The 26,704-nt window shown below is 37.9% G+C and overlaps 1 protein-coding gene across 4 annotated transcripts in view; it reads right to left on the reverse strand.

Moving 5' to 3' along the window:
* Positions 1 to 678: 678 nt before the first annotated feature.
* The window catches only part of SMOC2 (SPARC related modular calcium binding 2), a 204,177-nt gene continuing 178,151 nt past the window's right edge, over positions 679 to 26,704 (reverse strand). For 2 of the 4 annotated variants that reach the window (XM_037817689.1, XM_037817687.1), the window contains exons 10-13: positions 16,110 to 16,209; positions 13,946 to 14,193; positions 4,578 to 4,615; positions 679 to 2,249 (exon numbers count right to left, since the gene is read on the reverse strand). In XM_037817689.1, coding sequence (XP_037673617.1) covers positions 2,232 to 2,249; positions 4,578 to 4,615; positions 13,946 to 14,193; positions 16,110 to 16,209 — 404 coding nt within the window. In that variant the 3' untranslated portion in view covers positions 679 to 2,231. Of the gene's footprint in view, positions 2,250 to 4,577; positions 4,616 to 13,918; positions 14,194 to 16,109; positions 16,210 to 26,704 lie in introns of all 4 variants that reach the window. The other 2 variants (XM_037817688.1, XM_037817686.1) reach the window with 1 other exon arrangement.

Here is a 26,704-nt window from a genome sequence, read left to right on the forward strand (position 1 = left end):
GTCTCTGCTGCACAATTGATACGATAAGATTCGAGTTTTATAGAGCTCGCTTTTTTCTGAATAGAGAAAAACATGGGAGTGGGGAGGGGATTAACCAGCAGGGAGTAGAGAATCCTGGAGGAAGCATGATCAGTTAAGGGGCTTCTGTAACACGTCCAAGTGAACCCCAATGAGTCGAGTCAAGGATGGGACCCTGGCTGTGGGGACTAGGGATTAGATAAGGAGAAAAGACTCATGCTCAAGGTTTCTAATTGCATTAGCTTTCATCTAAATAAGAATATGTTTTGGCTTCTTCTAAATTTCCCCGTGGCATCTGGCAACATGCTAAGCATTCAATAGCGAGTGAAAAGATTCTCCCACGTAGGGAAAGCATTTAAATACTAGTGTAGTGCATTTGACATGTCAGGCTCCAAGTGCATGACGTATACTAATTCATGTTAAGTGTCACTCAAGGAGGCACATCCTACTATTCCCCTGCTTTACAAAGGAGAAAACTGTAGCACAGAAAGATTAAGTAAGTTATCCAAAGTCATACAATCCGTAAATGGCAGAGCCAAGATTCAAACCCCTTTTGGCCCCCAGAATCCTTGCTTTGGCCTTCCTGATGGTAGAGAACCTTAAAATTATGCAATGATAAAAGTCTGTATTTATCTGGAAAGAAAAAACCAAGTACAGTTCTGATAGCATATTGTATTTTAATCTAAGAAAAATGATTAAATTCAGAGTTTAGAAATAGAAGATTATCAAAAAACTTGGGATCATAACCATTACTTAAACAAGGAGGACATGCACTTGAGCTTTCTTTGAAGCTCCAAATATCCATGTTCCATTTTTACTTCTGCACAGTTTAAATAAGTAATAAGCCTCATAAAATATCTTCATGCATATTCACAAACATCATTTGACGTGACATGTCTTGGGGGATTTGAAGCCAGGAGGATTTTTTTTCCCCAACCAAAAGTCCGAGCCGAGATAACATCAGCATCACCATCAACAGCTCCCAGACTACGCTCCAAATGATTTCAGAGAGCCAATGAACATTTTCCAATCTTCGTGCCCAGGCCTGAAGTGGGAGCTGGTGGTTTCTATGGGCCAGTCAGTGGCTCATGGCACGGCCCTTCCGTTCCTGACCCTTTTCTCAAAAGTACCACTCAGATGAATTTCCCATTGGCAAATTCTTATGTCCTTGAGGCATTCAGAAAAGAAGGAAAGGGAGGGCATGGAAACCTGCAGGAACTTGTTGGCTGCCAAGATCTACACCCCCTACACAGCTTCTCCTAACTGTACCTTCTTTAAGGGGGCTATTCATAATTTGTTCAGGTGATAGTTTTACCTTCCAGTGGGTCCTGGAGTGGCCAATGTAGGATGGGTAAAGACCGGGTGGAAAGGAAAAGCAGGGCAGGCAAACATGGTTAGCTGGGTTGGTTGCACCATAGTGAGATTTATTTTTCTGAATGACAGGCCAATTGTATGCACCTCCAAACAGCAGGAATAATTCTGTCATAGGTTACTGCATGATTAATCTCAGCCAAAGGCAAAACTCAAACAGAAGCTTGAAATGGAAAGGCAAGCACACCAAGGCTATTTAGAAAATATACTCTTTCTACCAGAGCTCTACCTGCAGCTAATGGATGTCTTTAGTGGTTGCATAACTCATTGTGTGAGCAAGATCTCCGGAAAGCAAAACAAGACAAACTAACACAAAATCCCAAGAAATAAACCCATTCAGTTGTGAACTGCACAATGGAGTCAGCAGTAAATTACAAACTTCCTATGGAAACTTAGAGCTTCCAACACGGTTCAACGATGTTGCGAGTACAGTAGATTTCAAATAAAGCAAAGTGTTGGCGTGACTATAAGTGACTGTAATGGTTAGGAAAAGGAAATAAGTATTGGAACCAAAATACCTTACACTAAGGTTTCTACTATGATAAAATTCGTAGGACAAAGAAATTAAATTTAAATGCATCTCCACCAAGTTCAATTTCAAAGGTCGAAAGAAGGTACATACATTGTATGTGATTAATTTTGTTTGAAACCAACCATTCCATTTTCACAGATTACAACAGTCTGTTTAAATATCTCATTTCTACAAAGTGAATTTACATTTAAAGTACAAAGTGCAAATACTATGTGCGATTTGTTTTGTTTTGTTTTGTTTTTGTTTTAATTGTTTTTTTGGTGAGGGAATGTCCCACATATCTAGGAACTGCCTGGGGTATGTAAGCCAGTCATCCTTGCTTCTTTGGCTGGAAAAAAAAAACAAAAAAAACAATATTAAGAAGTTTGTATCACTCATCTGTGAAGATAAAGGCTTGCCTTCTAGGAATCAAATAAAACTACGTAAGTAGCAATAAGGGGGAAAGAATATTTTAAGACAGACATAAAAAGAAAGAGGGTTGGATTGATTATTTTATGTAAAGAATAATGATAAACAATAAAAACATTCTGGACACTCGTAACACTCTCCTTCCTCTAAATCATCAGAAATATCAGAAAAAAAATATATCAGTTGAGAAAATGAGCATTTAATATTGACTATTTTATGTTGAATATTTTATGTTGACATTAAATGCTCTATATACTTGGATTTATTATACAAACTGATTTTCACAATCTAACTTATGCTCCAAATTGGATAAAGGCATAAGGCATAGTTGATTTTATAAATTTTTCTTTTCTTTCTTTCCATTTGCTATTTTCTCTCTTTAAGAAGAAATATGACTTTAAAAGGTTGTTTAGTATATTACAGTTAATTAAAAATAACATAGAACAAACAGGAAAAGCAGAATACAATCTCATAGATTTACTTTTCCAAGAATACCAAATCCTACAAACAATTTGGTCCATGCCTCTGTTTTGTTATTCAAAATAATTAAACTTTAAAATTTAGAAGTTTCTGGGTTGGTTTTTATTTCCTCTGATAAAGGTATAACTAGGTGGTAAGAAGAGAGAAGAATATATCTACTACAATAATCTAATGAAAAGTTTTATTTTCATTAAAATGGATAAAGATAATTCCTTAAAGTATTGTATTACTTACTACAGCTGATCAAAACTGCTGAAAGGAAAAGATGGGACTAACATTTTAACCTATATCAACAACAGAACGAAAGGACAGCTCTGAGTACTTCTGAATTGTGATGAAACACTGAAGGAAACTGGAGAAGAGACGAAGGAAAGCAGCTCAATTTTTGATCAAATATTATCTGAAAATATGTTTTTATCTTCATGCATCCTCCTATCATCCTTTGATTTAACATCAGTTATTCATATAATGAAAGATTTTGGTGATTGGTACTATTTTATTCTTTAAATAAATATTTATAGTCTTCCATTATTATGTCACGTGCATGTCACAGCTGGCATTCACAACAGGATTTAATTCCAGGATCAGTAATAACCATTCAAATAATGGTATCAAAGTCAATATATCCATTCAGACATTGTTGAAAAAAAAATTGAATAAACTGCTCTAGTTTTTTTTTCTTTCTTTTCTTTTCTTTTTGAAAATGCTGATGATTGAGTCTTGCGTTTTGAATTGAGTTTATTTAAGATTGAGTGTAACACACATTTGCCAATAATTGCCATTACCTAATTAAAATAACCTTTTGGAAGTCTTTGGAGTTCACCTAGTGTAATTGTTTTCGGGCCAGCCTGTTTTAAAGTGCACGTGATTTGTGGTGGGATTTCAAGTTAAAACCATAAACATTTGTTAAACAAAGAAAAACTTATCACACATCTTTCCTAATGAGATCGTTTTAAATTACATCCCAGGTGTGCTTTGGAGGTTTACACTTAAGACACAACAAATACAGGGATTTGCCTTAGGAAATGTCCTCCTAACATCAAACAAGTGAAGACAAAGTAAGTAACAGATTGATTAGTTGCAGTGAGGAAGGTGGATTTTGTACAGGCTTTAGAGAAGAAAGCAATGAATCAGTCCAGGTTTATCTTCTGGCAAATATTCCCAACTTTTGATAGGTTGTGGCACAGGATAATGAAAAGAGATATCACAACTGCATCCTTTAATAGTGTATATAGAGATATAGATTCAGAAACACAGATGCATGTTTATAAACACTCATAGGAAGAAACTGAAAATCCCTTTGGAGCCTAATGTTTGTCTTATTAGGATCCCTAGATAAAAAAGAAAATATTTAAAAATAAACCCAGAGTATCTCCTGTTCCCACAATCTCCTTAACAAACTGTGTGAAATGATTTGCAAGCCCTCAAAATTATTAAAAACAAACAAACAAAATATTGTTTCCTCAAAAACAAGGGGACTCAGGAATTTCTCTAACAAAAAAAAATAATGATTGAAATTTCTAACAGTAAAGAAAATAATGAAGGGAAAATTTTTGGCATCCTGGAAAATCAAAAAGTTGAAATTTTAGATAGAATCTTACAAGGCTATTCTAGGCACCCCAGTGGTATATGCAACATAAATGGCCTCTCTGAATTATTTCCTTTCCTGGAATATACTGTACATTCCAAATCTACATAATCCTGAATTCTTATTATCTGTTTGACTGTTAAACTAGCAAATTATTAAGGTTAAAACAGACATACGCACCTGTCGATTAGAAGTACTTTCTGCATTACCTCTAGGAGCTGGGGGGGAGAGAGAGAGGGAGGGAGGGAGGGAGGGAGAGAATATTATTAAAAAACAGATTTTCTTCATTTAATTGACAGGTTTAATATAATTTCATGAAAGGGTCAATATCACTTCAGAAGATGTCATCAACTACCAAACTTGCTTACCTGAGAAAATACACATTCAGTGAGCGCAGATTATGAGTAGTGGATCATAATACAAATACACTAGTCCAACGGTAGGAGAATATTTCATTTTAACAAAAAATTTCAAAGGTACATCCACTAACCATGGAGAACATTCCTCACACGTTTCTCAAACTGTCCCAGAAGAGTTTGAATTCCTATCTCTGGGATTTCTGGGAATGGAACCCATGCAATGGGTAACGGCAACAACATGAGTTATTTGAATATCTGGGTTTTATATTAAGAACATGGAAAATTAACATGTTTTGCTTTATATAATTTTTCCCAAATCTTCAAGAAAAATTGAAGCTCAAAGAAGAGGCACTGTGTTCATCCTGTGGCTTTATCACCCAGCACGTAGGTGAAGGGCTCAGAGTTGCAGAAACTTGACTTCACCAATCTTTCTCCTTCCTTTCCCTCAAGTTGAGCTTTCACCCCTTCTCTCCAAGGAAACTATTCTTATCAAGAATAATAATGACCTCCACTTTACATCATCCGGGAATCATTTCTCAATACTCTTCCAACTCCACCGACAAGCAGCAGTGGTCCCTTCCCTTTTTACCTGACTAGGGCAACATTATGACACACTCCTGGTTCTCTGCCTGGTTCTCTCAGTCTTCTAAAACCCCTCAACTCCCTGATCCCTTATAAGTGTCCTATCCAGCAGGCTCAGTCCTCTGCTTTTTTCTCTCCACACCCAATCACTGGTGATCTCGTTTAGTCTCATGGCTTTAATCATATCTATAAGCTGATGAGCCTCAAATGCACATATCTCTAGAACCTTCAGCCTGGATCCCTCTCCTAACTCCAGACACGTAGGTCCAATATTCATTCTCTCCATTTTAATTTTAAAAGGCATCTCGAATGAAACAGGATGTGATCAAACACCTTCTCTGTTCTTTAAATCCTACTTCCCCCACAGTCTTCCACTCCCAGTAGGATAGCTCCGTCCGTCAGCTGCTAAGGACAAAATGTTAAAGTCACCAGCACCATCTCTCTCTTCTCCTACATCCCACAGCTGATCTGTTAGAAAATGCTTTGGGCTCTACTTTCAAAATATATCCAGTATCCAAACACTTCCCACTACCTCCACGGCGAAGCCCTGACCCAAACATCATCCTCTCTCTCTCTCTAACTTGGATCCCCTCTTTGCTCTCTCATGTTTTATCTACATTGACACGGATACCACTGAACCCATTTAAGTTACAAGTCAGAACATGTCATTCCTGCTCAGAAACCTCCTTGACCTCTTTCTCAGAGTATAGACCAAAGTCTGTTTGATAACTTTAAAGGCTCGCTGTCCTCTGCATTTCCCTTACCTTCTCTGAGCTCATCTTTCACAGATCTCTCTCTCATTCCTTTCCAGCCATACAACCCTCTCACCACTGACAGAACTTGCTGGGCGTACGTGTGCCCCAGTGCCTTATGCTTGCTGTTTCCTCCGTGTGCAGTCTGCCCTGGTGTCAGCTTGGCTCTCTTCTGCACCTCCTTCAGGTCTTTGCTGGAATGCTACTTCATGCCTTCCTCGCTCCATCTCAGATCCAACCCTCCCCTCCCCTTGCCCCTTATACTTCCTTACTCCCATTCTATGATTTTTCCTTATTTATTTCTTGTTTCTGTACTTAAATACAAGGTCTAGAAAGACCTTTTCTAGGAAATTTTCTTATTTTGTTTTTTTTTTTAATACTAATTGTAAGCTCTAGAAGGACAAAAATATTTGCCTGCTTTGTTTACTGTTCTGCCAATATCTAGAAAAGGGGATCCTCAGTAAATGTTTTTTGAATGAATTAGTAGCTGGGCAGTAGCATTCTTCAGTTCAACTTCCTTGATTCATTGGTGATTTCTATCTATTCAATGAAAAGTAAAACTACTGAGAAAAGAGCAAAATTATTCTATTTTCAAACTCTATCTTCTCTTGCTATATTAAGGCAAATAGAAATAATGTGAAAAGTTGAAACAGAAAAGTATTAGGTAAATTGCAAACATATTAGGAAATAGAAGCTAAATCTACCATTTTTTTAATTTTAAATTTTAAAGATCTACTCATCAAAATAATTGCTTCCACTCTTCCACTTTGCTTTGCTTGAAAGGGCTACTTCAGAGAATAAATAGGATTTTTGGCAGTTAGTTCAAACTCAAAGAATATTAGAGTGATATTGTGAACTGATCTATTCTAAGCCAATTTGGCTATTTAACAATAGCCAGTTTTTTGTTCTTCTGTTTTTAGGGAAATATCAGTGTCCCTATTAATTAGAGGTAACTGTAGATTAAAGGTCAATTACCATAAGAAACTATTAATATTCCTTAAATGTAAGAAAACAAATCCTTGCTATAGATGAAAAGGATATAACGTTCATTAATGACACCTCATAGAATATTTCATTTAAGACATGATAGAGAAAAACACTCTTTAAAACATATGAAGGTGGGAAACTAATAAGTGCTAATTCATTAATTTTAATGAAACAGAGCATACATCATCAAAATAAATATGCAGCAATGCACTGGCAATAAAAATACTTTTCCGTGAGATTACAAGAAAAAGAAAGAGAAACTATGTATTTCACAGTGCCCTAAAATAAAATTTAGGGACAGCTGGATTTGTTTACATCATCTGGTATCAAATAATAATGGTTGTTTCCAGCTGAAACAGCCAACAGCCATTTGACTGTAAGGCCATATGCCTGAAAGAAATGTAGTTTGCATGACAATTTGATTGAAAAAGATAATCTGGTCAAAAATGAGTATTTCCTAGTTACTGAGTTTTGTGCAATGGTCATTTTGGAGAATGGATTCTTCAAATTCAAGTTTCTACTCAGCATTGACAGGAGCAACACAAAACAGCCTTGAGAAGTGTGCTGGTTTGGATGCATTATGTCCCCCAAAATGCCATGTTCTTTGACGCCGTTTTGTGGGGGCAGATGCATTAGTGTTGATTAGGTTGGAACCTTTGGATTAGGTTGTCTCCATGGAGATGTGACCCACCCAATTGTAAGTGATAACTCTGATTACATGATTTCCATGGAAGTGTGGCCCTGCCCCTTCAGCATGGACCTTGATTAGTTTACTAGAGCCCTATATAAGAGCGCAGACAGAAGGAGTCTGCTGCTGCAGCTTGCAGAAACATTTTGAAGATGGCTGTTGAAAGCTGATGCTGACATTTTGGAGAACGTCATTCTGAAACACAACCTGGGAGCAAGCAGACGCCAGCCATGTGGCTTCCCAGCTAACAGAGGTTTCCGGATGCCAATGGTCTTTATCCAATGAGGGTACCCTACTGCTGATGCCTTACCTTAGAAGCTATTATGGCCTTAAGGCTGTAACTTTGTAACTAAATAAACCCCCTTTATAAAAGCCAATCCATATCTGGTATTTTGCATTCTGGCAGCATTAGCAAACTGGAACAGGAAGGAACTAATTCCAATAATCACAAGCCAAGAAAAGTTATTCTTAACAGTTTGCCTATAGGGTATTGCCAAAGGACCTCCAAAATGACTGTATAACACATCTGACGTGTCTAAGAATGGGCCTATGTCACGTCATCTGAATCGAGTCAATGGGCCAATTCTCTGGGAAGTAAAACTTACACATGGACACAGGACATTTAATCAAATAAGGCACTTGAAGCAATCCAGAGTGCCATCAATAATGCTTTACAAGCCCTCCATGATGCCAGCTCAAGCAGAGTCCCCATGAAGTACACACACTCAATCAAGAAATCGCGTGCTGTTTTTGCTAATGAAAAGGGCTTAACAAAATTTCATGCAGCCCAAATGTATCTAAAGCTCCCTGTTGATGAGGCTGATGAACAGAAGACATCACTTAATCAGGACCTTTGATTGAAAGGTCATATTGAGCCAGACATAGTCAAATTTTCCTGTACCTAAACACACATGCACACATTACTTGCTAGGATTTGGGGAATGGCTTCATATTTTAGGCAACACACTAATAAAATCTACAGAGGATTCATTCTTTTATTTATCCAATATTTACTGAGCACTTTCTTGGGTTAGACACTGCCGTAAGAGCTGAGAGCAGAGCTCCTGTGGTCCCCAAAGTCCCTAAGTTTGGAGAATGACATTAAACAAGAAAAAGAAAAAAGATAAAATGTATAGAATGTACAGTACAAAGGAGAGAAAAATAAAGCAGAGCCAAGGAATAGAAAGTGAGGGGCTCATGGGAGATGCAATTTTAAATGGGGAGACAAGGGAAGGCTTACTGAAAAAGTACCATTTTAGTAAAACCCAAAGGCAGCAAGGAAGAGGCTTCCAGGTATCGGGGGGCAGAGGAAACAGCAAGGGCACTGACACTAGAGTGAGAGCTTGCCTGGAGGAAGAGAAAAATGGCCAGGATGGATGGAGTATAGAGAGCAAAGAATAGGAGCAGGGCTTGAAGAGGTCATACTGGGTGGGCACAGCAGATGAGCAGGGGGGATCAGGTAGAAGCTTCAGTTATTAAAAGGACTTTGATTTTCTTCTCCAAGTGAGATGCAAATCCATCAGATCCATTGGAAGATTTTGAATGGAGAAGTGATCTGATATGTGCTAGCAAGGGTACTCTCACTGCTATCTAGAGGACAGCTGAAGGGGGCAAGGCAGAAGGCATGGGGGAGCGTTTAGGAGGCTATTGTGAGAATCTACTGAAAGTAAGTGTCTTTGACTTTCTTCCCCCTTTATAAATATATTTTTTTTCCTTGCTTTTCGAGTCACTACCTGCTGATCCTACCAGTTTTTCTTCCTCTCTCTCTGGCTGGTCCTTCTCAGTCTTCTTGGTTTCACCTCATTTCCCCAAACTCTATTCTTCAAAGTGTCTAAGCCACACTCTCTTTTATCTCCACTCATTCCCTAAAATAGCTCATCAGGTACTACAGCTTTAAAGACCATCGATATTCTAACTCCTCCCCAATGCCTATCTCCATCTTGACCCAATGTCTATTCTTTTCCACTAAAATATTTCAGATGTCCTTTATCACTTTGATGCATCAGATAGCCTGGTAGAAGGAGAAATGAAACCAACACTTCTGGTCTCATTTTCTTGGCCACTTATCCGTGGGAGTAATCCCATCCGAGATCTAGGATGAATCTTCCCCAGAATCCAAACAAGAAGGACCAGCATTTCCAGGAATACCAAATTCCTCTCTTACTTCTTGCACGAAGGACAAGCTTTGCTGGGCTGCTTTATAGAATCCTTGCACAACTCCTGTGGTTCTGGGCTTGTCCAAATGAGGCCATTCTCTGGGTTGTCATGCAGTTACAGCTCATCTCTACAGACATCTTTCTGTTGTCTCTGACCAAATAGTGTTGAAACTACTTGATTATGAGATGCCAAAGAGCACTGAGGCACCAAAATGTCTTTGCAAAGCTTGTCATAACTGGAATGTTTCTCTTCTGTATTGTTGGCTTTTATTTATCAGTCAAGAGCAAACTCAAATATCACATCCACTGTCAGATCTTTCTTGAACTCCCAAGCCAGTGTTAATGGTTCCCTTCTAAGTATATAGAATTTTGCACAAAGCGCTATTCCTTTATCACATGGCATTATAATTACAATTATAATGTATTCTTTCTTCCCTAAAAATTGTGAGATTTCTGATATTCAGGTCTTATCTCCATCCCTTAATTTGTAATAGACACCCAAATTTTTGTTTGAATGAATAAGAACAAAGCAACTCCAGAAAGAACTATGCACTCCATGCCCCATAAAATCAGTTCTATAATTGACCTTTACACCTTCTTATGCTACTCTGCACATTGTGCTGAAATCTTTTGCTTGGTGCATGTTTACAAGCCAGCGGGAGAGCTCATTGATTATTGATGCCTGGAGCACAAGCAGGGCTTAGCTCAGTTTATATCGTACTAAACCCCACCAGGCTCTCTAAAACAAATGAACCAACAGAAATTCCATAATGAACTCTTCTGAGAATGATTGATCTACACAATTAGCTGGGAGGTCAAAGCCTGAGTCATGTTTTACAAATGTGGCAAGAAACCACAGGGTTTGGGTCAAGGGTTAGTGTCTTGCAGGAGAATGACTTCTTTACTGCAGAATCCATCTTGAAACCATTTGAAGGAATCTCCATCCTATCTCTAAATTCCATCACATTAATCACAGTTGTGGGGCTGACTGTTCTATTTAAAAACCCACCAATTGCTGGACCTCATTTCCCTCCTTCCTGCAAAAATGTCTGCACTTACTTCAGTTTAATTGCAGCAGGATCTGCCCCAGTTAAGGGCACATGATCTTAGGAACCCCAGGCCAGTGCTGAGGGAGGGGAATGCTGAGGGGCGCTCCAGCTTCTCAGTGCTTACCAAGCTGCTCTTCAGCTAACAGTGGCAGTGAATTCTTGGCCGGGAGGGTGGGGGGGGGGGGGGAACGACACCCTGTGCCATCCAGAAATAGATGAAGATTAAGAGATTAAAAAAAACGTATTTTGCACTCTATTCCACCCATACTTAATTTACTCCTCATAACCACGAGAATTAGCATTTCTTGGCAACTACAAGACTGGTCTTCCCAACGATGGAAGAGCCACAGGAGGTTGTAAGTGCAGATGGGACCATGAGGCATCACTGTTGTTGAGCTGTCAACAACAGAAACATTATCAGCTACCTTCAAAGAATCACTGCAGTGGATTTTTATATTTTTGCTCTTTGTGGAATCACCAGAGCCACTAAAAGGAGGAAATAATAATTTTCCGTTGGCCCCTCCAACTGCTCAGGTGTGGCAGCCACCTCCTTTTCATTGGTTCTTATGATAATCTCTTGGGGTGTCAGAAGCCAACCTTGCTAGTGAGCAAGGTGGTGGGCTGGTGTTTAAAATTAGGAGACGTACTCAGTCTCTTAGAATTCAAAGTGGGAACCAAAATGAGAAGAAAAAGTAAGGTACAGAGTGAAGCAAGTAGTCTAATTCCAAGAAGCCAAAAGTGATATCGAGAGGTCACGAGAGAGAAAGGTACAGGAGATAGGTACCGAGTGGATTACTAACAAGTTTACATGAAAGCAAGTGGCTAGAAAGTAAATGGAAAAGAGCCTAAGGCAAATACCCAGAATGCAAATTTTTGGTTTTTCATCCAAAGATCTGGAGTGTGGCACATGAAGCTTGGTGTAGATTAAAGAGATGTGACAGAAAGTGCAACCCATAGGTAGTCTTGATAATTTTCTAAAAGTGCAACCCATGGGTAGTTTTGATAATTTTCTAACTGTGATAACCCTTGCTGCATGCAGCAACTGTAGAGGAAAAACTTAAAGTCCCAGATGTGCCAGTTTTATGATTTGGGAAATAACTACAATGAGCTTCAGTGTCCTATCTATAAAATGAAAGTGATAACATTTTCCCTGCCAACCTCACCAACCCCAGAATGGCTGTGAGGATAAAATGAACTACTGAACTGCGAGGCCGGATGATTAGAAAATCATATGCCCTTTACCAGCATTTGTGGTAGTTCAGTGTCACTGTATACACACACACATGCGCGCACACACACACACACACACACACACAGACATAATGCAATTTTCTTAAGATATATTCACATACCATACAATCATCCAAAGTGTACAATCAATTGTTCACAGTATCATCATATACTTATTTACATATATTTTTAGACTGAATTTGTATATTTTGGTGGTTTGGGGCTGTATTAGTCCAGAGTGATTTCTTATCCCAGTAAAAAAAAAGTCTCCACACTTGCCTCCATGCACATCCACGAAAGCACACCTGCATTACTTGGCTAAAAGAGTCCTTGATAGAGCACAGAACATCTGAAATAACTAGGGAGTTTCCAAATTTGACCACTATGCAATAGCAGAAAAGAAAGGCACATGTAAAGAACAACAGTGAAGAAGAGCTGCATCTCCTTGCCACTGAAGTAGAATCATTCAACTACACAGGGAACAAAATGTGGCCGATTGCAATTTTTGCCATTGGTGATCCAATGAAGACACTTTCAGGACTAACATGAAGAAAAATTAGCTTACAGAGACCCTGAACAAAACCTTCAAAGTAAAGCTTAATTTTTCCAGAATTAACTTCTCACAGAGAAATTAACAAGAAACTTTCCATGATTAACACAAGATCTAGCCTGGAACCTAATTTAATTGAGTAACATTCACAGAGTAGCTATTACCACAGCTACAGGGGATATAGAGATGAATCAGACATAAGACATTCATTGCCTCTTATACTTTCCAGTCTAGGCCAACTAAACAGGGTTCCATATTGTATAGTTGGGCTGCAAATACAGCAGGATAAGAAAGAGCACAATACATGAATATTCCGGAGTCTACTGTCATACTTGTATTTTTTAAATGTATTACCAAAATTGCTAATAGGATAATAGATAATGGAATAATATAGTGTCTAATAATATAGATTCTACTAACGGAATCACAAAATATTACCAATATAAGAGACCTCTTCCAACCCTACCCAGTACCCTTCTTTTATAAATGAGGAAATCAAGCAGTCCCCCAAATGAAGTAGCTTGTCTAGTTTGCACATACAGCTAGCAGTGCCGTATTTCAAATCCAGTCTTCTGGACTCTTGGCATGGCTTGTTCAATGCTATACTGACTCCTGAAAATGTTTCAGCTCTGACAATGATAGGATTTTCTCTCTTCCTGTAACAGAAGATTAAATAAGCCATATCCTCATATAAAAATATATTCAGTTGGGAAAACTGCTAAAACAATGTTTTCAACCATGATAATAACTGATTTGGATAACAGCAATTATATTACTGAAGACGGCTTATCATCTGGCCTAAAAATTTGGTTTGCAGTCATTGTATAGAGTTAGCAAGTTATTTCCAATAGTTACCAGATTCGTACATCACTCATCTGGAGGCAAAATCTGTTTGGAGAGGCTGTCATCACTCTTTGAACAAGCTAAAAGTGGTCTTAAGAACACAGCTCTTGCCCTTTCAACTTACTTCCTTTTGACTAGGTGGCAAATTATTGATGGTTTGTTATTATTTCTATAGACAGGCATAGGTGACCTTTTATTGTGTAATATTTTATTTTCCTTCACCCAAAGTCCATAAGGACAGTTTGTGAAATTTTAAAAAGTAAATCAAATGGGCGTCGAAATTCGACACATTGCAAAGTGTGGAATAATTAGAAAAGGCTCTTACTATGACGTTTCTTTGTGTTTGCTTTACCTTCTTCTTTAGTAACTCCCAGGCAGCCCATTAATTCTTGTACCGATATGGATTTGTCATTATTCACATCACAATATTCAACAAATTTCTTCACACATTTTTTGGGTTTCGATTTTTTCCGAAGGAACCTCTTGAAGGGTTTGATCTCCTTTTTGCCAATGTCACCACTGGAATTTTTATCAAGTAATTTGAAATACCAGTGAACCACTCTCTCTTCAAGGGTATGACTGGGGTCAGGTTCCGAAAGCCTGGCAGAAAACACAAATTGGTCAGGAACCCTTAAAGAACGCAATGGCCATTGTCCATTCCATCAGATGCATTTCTTATACTCACATTTACCAAACCAAAGAGTTCTCCTCTGCTTGTGGTTTTTATGGCTGTGATGTCTAAACCTGCATATATTTGCCATGAGAGATAATGATTTAAAAAATAATAATTTTGAAAAAGTGACTTAGAAAAATTTCAAGTTGATTTCCAAATGGCAAATGCCACATTGAGGTTTTGCACGTCAATCAGGCACTCAGTGTTGGCCAAGCCCTTAAAGACAACAGCCCTTGGACCTGCAATCTGTGCTCCAAGCATTTGGAAAGTGAATTCAAACATCAATAGTCCACTTATGAAACTCTTGAATCCCAATGTTTTGTATTCCTCTACATATGATTCACTTAAATGTTATTTCCATCATAGGAACACTGAAAAATGCAAATAAAAAATATTTTTAAATTATAATGAGATATTTTTCCCTTGGATAAGAAAATGTTCAATATTTTAAGAAAGAAAGAAAGAATGAGAGAGAGAGAGAAAGAGAGAAAAGACTCTTCTAGAATGGCTAAATTTGAGTCAGACCTTTGAAACTGTACAAAACGATAAAATATACCTTCCCACTAAGTTAAAGATGAGGGACAGTATGTTTCAGTCTCTTTTGACCCTTTTCTTAGTTGGTCATTGGACTCCAGATTCTGCTTGGTTTGGATGAGCCTTACCTCCCATAAGTGTGAAAACAGAGTTAGATATCAATAATTCATACTGATTATGGTATTCCGATACTATTATTTTCCAAACTTTTCAGAGGAGCTTCTCAGATGGTAATTCATTTACTGCTTTCAATTTTAGTTTTTCAGAAGAGAACATATTTCTAAGAATATTAGATGTAAATTTGAAATTTAAGTGATTTCTTGATTTATTAATTTTAATTTGACTATCCAATTGGGATATTTTCCATCAGCATTGTTTTTTTATTTTTGTTTAGTGAGTGAGTCTTACCCTAAAGCAAAGAGAAAAGGAGAGCCTTTTGGCCAAGGAAACTAAAAGGTTATAGATTATCTAAAGCAAACGAGATTTAATTAAGAGTTTGAGGGTGGGAGTGAAGGAGACAGATGCTCTAAGGAAACCTAAAAAAAAAAACAAACAAACAAAAAAAACGTAGAAATCTTCACCAGAAAAAATTCTTTAAAATAAAGAAAGAAAACTGTTGCTAATTTTTAAGGGACAAATCAATGCTTAACATGTCACAACAAGAAGATACCGGAGAAGTATGGACTATTGACATATTGACAATTATTTATAGATGCTAGAGAGGAGTTTCGAGGAACATGTATAAGCATCTATTACAGAAGCTCTGCAAAGTTCAGTATCTCAGACCCCGAAGTGGAGATATGCCTCCATTATCCTCAAAAAGAGACTATTTCTCTGGTTTAAAAACCATATTTTGAGAACTTTAAATTGAGTGTCTTAACTCAAAGTATTTAAAGCCCCATCAATAGCCCTAAAATGCAATTCCAAAAGCCAAAGCCAACTGAACCAGCTGTTCTCCCTTCCCTTCCTCTCCTCTCTCTACTTCCCATCACATCCACCACCAGGAAACAGTCAAAGCAATCACTGCCTGAATGGAGCCATTTAAAATAGCAAGTTGATGGTCTTTTCCCATTATGACAATGTTCTCAGTGTTTTAGTCACATTGCAAGAAAAACCTGCTAAACAAATAGCTTCCAAAAACACAAAGCAATTTAAAGTTTTGAGGGAGGACTGCTTTCCTTTAGGCTCATATAAGCTAACCCAGATCTCAAATATTTAATGATTGGACTTTAATGTTTAGCTTTATAGACATTCTTGAATTACTGGAGCTTCTTACCAACTCACTGCTCTATAGTCAGATGCAACTTACCGGCTAGAAGATGAAGGATCTGAAACAGCATGTACCATGTCAGTTGATAGTGCATCGAGGACACTAGTTAGAAACTCATTCTTTTTGGCACCAGGACAGCCTGAAAAAAAAATGTACTTTTTTTTCACATTTCACAAAGCTCACAAAGTATAACAGATTTTTTTTTCCATTAGGAAAGAAATGTTTTATAATTTAGAAATTAGGGCATCATGGTATCTTAACTAGTAATGATTTAATTTGAATACTTGCAAGCACAATGCAATATATGGAGTTTTTTAATGAGATGGCAGTTTGGATAATTACAATACCTAACATTTATTGGATTATCTTAGACAAAGTGATTGACATACATTATTGACTCATCGGTTTTCAAAACAGCCCTCTGATAGAGGTAGTATTATTATCCCAGTATTAGATATGAGGGACTGTATGCTAAGAAACCTTAAAGAAACATGCCAAGGCCATACTGCCAGAAAATGACATCAGAGTTCTAATCCAGGTAAGCTGAGCCCAGTGATCGTGTTTAACCACAACTCTGACTCCCTCCCTAGGATGACATCACTACTCTGAAGCAAAAGAAGACAAGAATGGAGCTTTCCAAGCCTCTGTCTCTAGGAATACATCCAAACACTAACTCGAACTAGCTGAGAGCTAATCATTTTGGAGCCTAGAGCTGACAATATCTGAATTCATTTGGTCCAGGAGTAATTCAGTACTGATTTGAATCTACATAAGGCTGTACTTTCATGACATTGTTTAATCATGACTTCAGCCTCTCATTCATACGTGTTTGAAACTCCCTAAACATCCCTGCCTATACATGCCTGAAATGCCCTTCTCCACACCCTTTTCAGGATGACTTCTTAAGTCATCAATCCAATCAGGAATCATCCCTCTTGGCGTGTGCTCCCAGGCTCCCTTCACTTCCCCTAGCTCCCCTTTTATGGCACTTATCTTGCTGTGTTGCAATTGCCTGGCTATGAATCGTCTCCTCAGGCCCCCACTAGCTTAAAGTCTGGGATGACATAAAAGGTTGCTTCACTGTGGTTGGTTCCTTAGAACATTGCCTGACAAAGAAAAGACTCAAATAAATGTTTGTTGAGCAAATAAGCGAAAGAAAGAGATAAAAAGTATGGTCCTTATTTTACAGATGAGCAGCTGGTTTAAAGGTTTTTGGTGATTTTACAGGCAGAAGGCAGAGGAGGGATGCAAAGTTTGATGATTAAAACCAATCTAAAAAGCTGATGACTGGAATGTCAAAAAGGGCTTTAGTTTTTGTTTTAGCCTACGCAAACATAAATATCCAAAGGTTAATAAAGTAAGCCGTCTATTTTTTGAAATTAGTTTAAAATTTTTTTCTAAAGAACCTGGAGACTGAGTAGTAGAGAATAATACTAGAGAAGAAAACAGAGAAAGAAAGATTCAGAGAGGGACTGAATATATTGTCTGTGTACCAGTTTTATGTGCCTTCTCGCCTCAGTTGGTCCTGAGAAGGCATCAACCCTCTCGGGCAGGTGTAGCTCCTCAGAGGAGAAAGCAGGGCTCAGGACTCACTGTGAAGTTTTCATGGGATGACTTCTCAACATCTGAGCCCACCTTTAGGTGGGCTCCCCAATCAACCTCTTCCCAAGAAGGGGGCTTACAAGCACATCATTAGTGAGAAGGTGACTTCTGCCTAATTTAGATCTTTTTTTTTTTTAGTAAGAAAAGTCTTAAATGGTCCTTCTAAGGAGCCTTAAAAATCTCTGGAGTCTCCTCAGCAAACAGAGCAGAAGGCAGCCTGAAAGCCCACGGCAGACAGATGGATTATGTGAGCCACGGACCACCCTTCATCGTGACCCTCCAGGTGGGATTATCAGTTGGAAACTCTCTCTCTCAGCATATTGTCAGTGGACAGGCCCAAGATCAGGAGAACCAGCACGAAACGTGTCTCTTCTGAGTTCTGGAGCAGCAAGAATATTTGGCATGAACTGAATGGTGGGTGGGATGTGTCATGGCTGCTAAGTCATACAAAGACAAACATGTTTATACAGTTAAAGACATTCTGGTTTTTATAAATTTCCTTTTGACACTTGTGTTTTTTAAATGGTATTATTATTATTATTCAAGTATGTGAGTTGCCTTTGGCAAGAGACCATTTATGCCAGTTTCCACTTCATTAAACATACATATATATATCAGAAAACAGATGTGAAACCCTAACAGAGAGGGATTGAGAGTGGAGGTTTAGGGGAAAGAAGAGTTGTGGTTTTCCCCCTTTGGATACAATGGAGAAAGTGGATTACAATCTATTTTTTTTTAAATATGCAATCATCAGGAGAAGGCTACTTGTCAAGAAAAAATAATTTATCTCCTTAAATATTCCCTTGGAAAGAAATAGAGGACTCGGGGTTACAGGGGTGTTGCAGATGAAGGCACTTCAGAAATTTCCTGAAGCCCCTCCCAGGTCTCCAGCTCTGTGAGATGACAGTTTCCTTGGCCAATGTTATGGTAATTCTTTATCACTAAGAAATAAAGAAAAAAACAAAGCAGGTCTGAAAATCCCCTTAAATCTTCACACTCAGAAACATGGCGAAAGCACTACTTGGCAGATGATTCTAGAACATCTCCAGAGCCAGGACATCAGCAGGCCTGGAAGGCAAGTCCCAAGGGGTTTGCACAACCTGTCTCTATTCCCAATCTCCTCAGGGTCTTGGCCTATGGAAGCTGTTCCTTGTAAATTTCCAAACCATCCCATTAGCCTTAAGATATCCAGAGGGGAATTTTGTGTAGATGAACAAACTAGAATTATCTGGGAAAAGGCTTAGTGTAATAGAAAAATCTCAGTACAGAACAGCTTTGAGAAAGAATTCTGTTTGTATTTTGCTTGGTGATTAGTTACTTCAAAGGTTATTTGTCGCTGTTAACTTAATGACATTCCCTAAAACTGTGCAGGAGAGCAACACAATTTTTGATCAGAAAATACACAGAATCTTTATGAAACACAAGACACTAACAGCATGTTCAAGACTTAGATCTCCTTAATGTAAAAAGAAAAAGAAATGAACATAATTTCTAACACCAGAAACACTAAATCTGCTAAAGTGTTTTCTAAAAATTTATTAAGGCATAATTTACCCACTGTGAAATGCACAGATCTTCACACTAGGAGTTTTATTTGACACTTGAGAAGTATTTCAGTCCCCCCAAAAAGAGTACTTTTTACTTTTTTATTTCTCTTTGCCAAAACATTGAACTGATAAAAAGAAAAAAAAAAAAAACGATTTAGACTGAAGAAAACAAAGCTAAAGCTACCACATCTCTATACCAACCTGCAAAGTGACTTCTGTCTCATCCTATATGGCTATATACATTTTGATTTGAATAACCAGAGATTACACTCATGAAACCCACTTGCCAATGGGAAATTCTGGTCGTGATAATCCATTTGCTCCACAAATATGCACTGAAAACCTAGTGAAAGTGCTGAGATACAATGGTGAACAATCAAACAAGGACTTTCCTCATGAAATTAAAGTGTCAATGTTCAAATGTCCTTGCATTATTTGACAGAAGAACACAGATATTGATTAACTTTAAACTTTGGTAAGTAAGGCAATTATGATTTTAAAGTTAACTACTAACAAGTAGGAAGAATATGTATCCTTTCCAAACAGGTCAAGAGAATAAATGGCACATGGTGCTGTTACTGCAAAGGGAAATACTGAGGAAAACAGACAGGATGCGTTGGTGGAGGAGGGGGATCAAAAGATTTGTTTTGAAAGGGGTGACACTGCGATCGTGAAAACCTAGTGGATCGCACTCCCTTTATCCAGTGTGTAGATGGATGAGTAGAAAAATGGGGACAAAAACTAAATGAAAAATAGGGTAGGATGGGGGATGATTTGGGTGTTCTTTTTTATTTTTTATTCTTTTTCTGATTCTGGTATAAGGAAAATGTTCAAAAATAGACTGGGGTGATGAATGCACAACTATATGATGGTACTGTGAACAGTTGATTGTACACCGTGGATGACTGTATGGTATGTGGATATATCTCAATAAAACTGAATTTTAAAAAAAAGTTTGGTTTGAAAGCCAATTAGACATAAGACTTGAGGTGTTGAAATTAGAGAAGTGAATCTAGAACTCCGTCTACATATCTCTGTCCTAGTTTGTATCACATTATTTAATAAATACTTTGGCGATGAGTGCCTTCCTGATAAGACCCTGAGCTTCCTGTCATATTCATTCCCAAAACTTAGTATACTGCTTGTCAAAGCTACTTCTGAGAAAAAAAAGTGACAAACTTTTTAAATTTGGAGAGAATTTTAAATCAGAAGGGAAACATAAATAAAGGGCTCATTGTTTAAAAGTGATTTTTCACTCTTTGACAAATGATGGAAGTACTGTGAAATCCAAATTTCATCACCATGAAAGACCATGGGTCTTGAATTTCAACAACAGGAAGAACATGGCCTGGGGTAGAAGGCAAACCCTCCTTCAGTAGCCATTTTTCCCCTCTGTTAAATGCAGAAATATTTGGTTTCTCTCAATAATAATAATATTGTGAGGCCTGTGTACAGCTTCAGGTACACAGTAATTTTCACACAGAGAAATCTTTGTTCTGTGCAGGTGTTATCAGCTCAGCGTAATTCTCTTTGCGCCTTTGGACCGTGCTATAATTTCTCCCGCCACTCTCTTGGATAAAAAAAGCAGTCTTGGGTCCCTGGGTTTATTGAAGGAGTAATTCACCCTTGGGAAGCTGCCTGCTGACAAGGAAAAACCAACGTGCTATGAAAAGTGCACAGTTTTCACTCTCGCACGCTCATTTCAATTTCTTTTTGTACAGCTGCCTGTTTTGCCTGGCTTTGATGGCTTACATAAATAATTTGTTGTGAAAGAGCTGGAGTTAAAACCACAGAGTGCAGGTTCAGTGATGTAACACAAAATTAACTGCTTATGTAGGGATACCTTTACCCACAAGTGTGTTCTCCGACTGAACGTAGAAGGGGGTTCAGAAGTCTTAGATCAACAAATGCGTAACACAAATGTCCGCCTCACAGGCAAATACTTCGGGATGAAACCCAAAACCGTCTTTACAAATACATAATATATGGATGTGCTGCCCTGCTACCTGTCTTGATAGAGAAATAAAGAACCAATTAAAGAAACACTTACAGAAAGAAAACAAGGTTGCACTTTTCAAAGCTAGAAATAGAATTATTACACCAATTTCTTTACAAATTTGTGGCAAAATAAAGAAGTGTATAATTTAGCTTGAAGATGCTTAATCTTATTCATCTGGAGGAAACCTAAGAAAAATACCTGGATATCCTATAAGTTTTCTGTGAAAATGCTTGGGTTCTAGTCTTAATTTTGATGCAAAATAAAGGTGTTATGTTGTATAAAAAGCACTTATTCATCCAGAGCCCAGTTTCTTGTCTATAAAATGAATGGGCTGAACTAGCTAATTTCAAAAACACCTTGTCTCCAGTTCTTCTATCTATGAATCAGGGACTCCTCAGGAGCTTGAATTTATAGTTGAATACTTTAAAAAACTATTTGACTTTTTATCTTTTAAAACGAATTTTTTCTGTGCTCTCTATGAAACATCATTATTTTAAAAAACAGAAGCTTTTTGTATAAAAATTCACCGATTTCTGTAAGTCCACTTATATGGTTTCTTCATTTCCCTTTTTCTATAAATACATACTAGTACATTTCCATGGCCACTACTTTAACCTCTTTGCAAACTCCCTTTCCATAACCACCTGCTATGAATTTTCTGTTTCTTCTCTGTCAACTGGTATACTCAGTATGGCCAGCAAAAGAAAATCTCATACAGCAGAAAGTAAAGTTGAAGGGTAGCAGTTTCCTCATAAATTTATCTGAAGAAGAGGTTGCATGATGCTAATTCATATTTTTGGCTCTCTATTAGCCAAACATTGACATACAAATGCAGCTTGAGCACTGCTCAACCCAATGGAATTGCAGAATTCTGGGTCAGGGAAAACCAGAATGAAGGGATAGATTTATCAACATAGTCTTGATATTTCAAAGGAATGTAACTATATGGAATGTGAAATGTTTAGAGATCATGATCCTAACTAACCAGCTTTAAAGCAAACAGCAAAGGTTTAAATTCTTTGCTCAGTTTACATTTATTATTTCAAATATATACAGGAAACCAATATATGTGAGACATGAATAAAATTAAATGGATAATAAAAATAGCTCCCATCTCCAATTTTTTCAGATCCCTTCATCTGTGTGTGCTTGGTTGTGTGTGTGTGTGTATACACTTATTCACTCTGTTTTCACTATATATTTATTTATTAACAGTTTTAATGCCTCTATTTTGGAAGTCAAGTAATTTCTACCGAATCATCAGCCTACCTTCCGATACATCAATGAGAACACATGGAAAGCCATGGTTACCTAATAGGAGACTTTAGTAAGTCTCCTTGGGAAGAGGAGGCTTGCCTTGGGAATCAGAGGGGGATCTGCCCCTCCAGTTTTTGTCCAGGAATTTGCCAAGATGTCTCCAAGAGAACTCTTGCATGGCATTTTTCGGTTGCCTCCCTGAGAAGGCACAGGCCGGGAAGGAGGAATTGTGGAATGCAGGCATTTGCCACTTCCTTTGCTCTCCAATCCATCACATTTGTGCTAAGAGGAAGCCTGGGAAGATATGACAATTGGGCTCATGTGTCAACTTGGCCAGGTGATGGTGCCCAGCTGACTGGTCAAGCAAGCACTGGCCTAACTTACTGTGAGGACATTTCATGGACTTAAATCACCAGTAAGTTCACTGAAACTATGGCTGATGACTTCTGTAATCAGCTAGGGGGGAGTGTCTTCCCCGATGAAAGATGTTTAATCCAATCAGCTGAAGGCTTTAAAAGAAGTGATGACTTCAGCAGTCAGAAGAGAGAATTTCCATCTCTGCTTCAGCCAGCCAGCTTCTCCTGGGGAATTCATCAAAACTTCATTGGAGCCGCCAGTTTCCAGCCTGCCTCACAGAATTTGGACTTGTGTATCCCCATAACTGCGTGAGACACTTTTATAAGTTCTCATAGTTACAGATCTCTCCTGTTGCTTCTGTTTCCCTAGAGAACCCTAACTAATACAGAGGGTTGTTCTGTTACAGACTTGTGCAGAACTTTAACATGGGCACTGGGCACTCCCAAAAGTCTCTGTGGTAGTCTCACAGGAACAAAATACAAAGAGAAGACAGCCAATGGATTTAGCTTGGCCTGTTCATCAGCTCTCCCACAGGAAAACTCTCCTTGCAAGCCTAAATCTTTGAGGATCTGAGTTTTATTATAATAAAGAATATGGTTTCACTTACAGCTATAACGGCCTCTTCTTTCACAGATTTGAAACATGCTTTTCTGCCAGTCCTCCTAAGGCTTTAAGAATTTATCAGAGAAAAATTTGAGAGTGGCCTAACTGTGTACTACATCTCCAAAGTAACATGAATTAAATTTCAAATGCAGTTATGGGTTAGAAAATAACTTTTTTTTTTTTTTTTACTTTTTTGCTTTTTAAAGGTTGTGAGAAATTGAAATAATGGCACTAAGAGATTTTTACTAACTGCTCCTCTAGAAATCTTTAAGAATGATGCAGATAACTTTCCAAAATGGATTAAGCCAAACTTACCTGAAGAATAACAAAATCTTAAGTTTACAAACTCTGATGAATTTAGAGCTAATGCTTTAAAGTCCTTGTTTAACAAATATTTCACTCTACATAAAAGCAGCTGAGAAGTTAGTAATTTTCTTTTTAAATTAACTTTACTTTAAAGTATCAAACATACCCGACATCTTTGATGTGTTCTTTCTTTTTGAATTACTAGATGCCTGGAACAAGTTGCAGGGAGAAAGGACAATTTCTCCTTTGAGTTTGAACCTCATCTCTGACTTAGGAAAAAGGTTCCACTGGGTGCATGCCAAACAAATAGTGTTTCTTTCCTGGTGGAAGGCTCTTTTCTTTTGGTGGGAAAGAGAAAGGAGGGTGCCAGACAATAACAAAATCTTTTAGTTTATCGTGTATGAAAACAACTGGAAATGAAATTGTGTCAATACTCATTGTTAGAGTGCAAAACACAGCAATCCAGGAAAGAATACTCTCTAATGCCACCAGATGATATTACAGTTGAAATAAAGGACATCTGAGAAAAAAAAGCAAAAAGGGTACAGAGCAGAGAATTCTTTAAGCCAAACCCCATAATCATGATGACCAAACATCTCCCACTTGTGATGTATTAACATTTGCTGAATTTGGAAAGTGTTTTGAAATCATGACATTGTCACCAGTTAAAAAGTACTGTAATCTTACATTTACTACAGACCCACTCAAATTATTTGGCTCTAAGTAGCAAATTCACACTGATTAAACATTGAGCTTGTCCATGTCTTCCAAGCACAGATTTTTCCTTCCAACACTGTCCAATAAGTATCTCCTAGAACCTGAGGGAGCCATGCTCTCCACCAGGTTTCCCAGGGTTTACAAAGACGAAGGAGCCGTCATCCCCTGACTTTGTTTAAAGCTCTGCAGATGGTGTTTGTAGACATCTCACTAACTTTTGTTCACATCGTCTCTTCCCAGCGTCACGACAATATGGCAAAACTGATCATCACGTTGGTATTTTATAAAGGAGAAATTGAGGCCCAAAATCAACATCAATTAAGTGGGAAACCAGAGACTTAAATTGCCCTAGAACTGTAGTCTAGCCTGGGGTGGAGGGAGACAGGGGCATTGCATTCCTTGACAGATATTGACCAAGTGCTTGCTACGATCCACCCTGCTTCCGATGTTGCAGATGCACAGGGAATCCGTGCCCTCTCAGAACTCGCATTCTGGTGGGGTGGGGCAGGGGCATCGAACATTTTAAGAACTCATTACTGATCACAGGTGTAATGAGCTGTGGGAGCAAGTCATCTTAAATAGGCAGAAAGAAAGCAGGAAGTGCAAAGGGCCCTTGTTGAGAAGCACGTGTGGCAATCCTCAAGGCTCCATAACAACACCCAGAGCATTTGGAACCAAATGAGAAGATCAGCTCAGTCACTGAAAATGAAATGGAAGTATCCAGAGACTTCCCGAAACATGTGGGGTGTGAAAAGTCACAGAAAGGGAATGATTCTAAAGGGAATCAGAAGCCATTGGAAGATTTCGAGAAGTGACACAACCCGATGTAAGTTTTTAAAATGTCATGGTGCCCACTGGGTGGAAGACAGACAGAGGGGGTGAAGGGCCAGAGGGAGATCCATTTGAGACTATTGCTTATAGTCCAGGAAAGGGGTTACTGTGACTAAGATTAGAGCAGGAGCCGTGGAAAACAGGGAGAAAGAGATCTGGGATATGGTTGGTGTTAAACTGTGCCTCTGAATGTACTGAGTATACAGAGAACCTCAGTGTAACTTGGGCTTTGCTTCATCCCCCAAACCCATTCATATAAAATGTCGCACCATATACGCCTATAGCCACAGAAAGAAGTCTGTTAATAAATATTTCTGGTGCACTCCATTTCCTTCACTAGGTACTTTATGTCCATCACTAAGTCAGTAGCTCTTTTTCGTAATTTTTAACTTTCTCTATGGCTCAGACATAAGAAAAAAATTAAACAGAGAAGGTTGGAAAGCTTCTTTAGGTACTTTTCTCTTAAGAGCAATAAAATATCTGCAGCTTTAAAAGGTAATTTATATATTATATTTTATATCTTTATAAACCCCCCTCCCATCAGGTTAGGATACCATCTTCAAGGTTAATTGTGCGAGCGCTACTGTAGAGAAGCATATCCATCATTAAACACCTTTTCTGTCATTTAATAATAACAATTGTGCTTTTCTACTCCCATGGGAGAAAGAGTTCAATCAAACCATACTTAAAAGCATGCAAACTGAAATTTGCCCATGCCTAGTCATGCTTTAAAAAGGAGTTCATACAGGAAACAAAGCATAAAGTTCCATTCTGAAATAAAGAACCTAAAGAAAAAGTATAAATGTTCTCACTTTTAAGATAAAAACAAAATCACTGCTTTTGCATGTTAACTGTACCTTTTCCATATTTTCATATATCTATATATTTACATGTTTATTTTTATATTTCTATATTTTTCTATACATTTTTTCTCATTATCCTAAACATAGAAGTTCATTGGATTTAGATTGTGTTTTGATTAGTTAACACTTAATCCACTGATGAAAACCAGCACTTGATTAAAAGACAATACCGATAAGAATTCAGGAAATTGTTCAAATGAAGCTGTAATCAAAGAAATTCAAGACTTTAGGGTGACTCTATCCTGCTTTTGCCTGTTCTAATCTATTAAACTAAGGACTTGGTTATAAATTCTCTACAATTCCCCTGGTTGTAACATTCCGGGAATTCTTTGCCTTTGATTTTAATTCTCTTTTGGTTAGGTCATCAGGATCTATGACATGCTCTAGGAATTTATCATAGCTAATAACTGGGAATATTTATCTTAAAGGCAAATGTTTGTGTTTCTGAGTCTTCCTATATTTCTCAAGGGAAATACTATGTCACTCAAACATGCATTTGATAACAGTTTATTAACAATCTACAGTGTGCAAAGCATCACTTTTGCCCTCAAG

The sequence above is a fragment of the Choloepus didactylus genome, chromosome 24 (genome assembly GCF_015220235.1).
Source record: "Choloepus didactylus isolate mChoDid1 chromosome 24, mChoDid1.pri, whole genome shotgun sequence".
Lineage (NCBI taxonomy): Eukaryota > Metazoa > Chordata > Mammalia > Pilosa > Megalonychidae > Choloepus > Choloepus didactylus.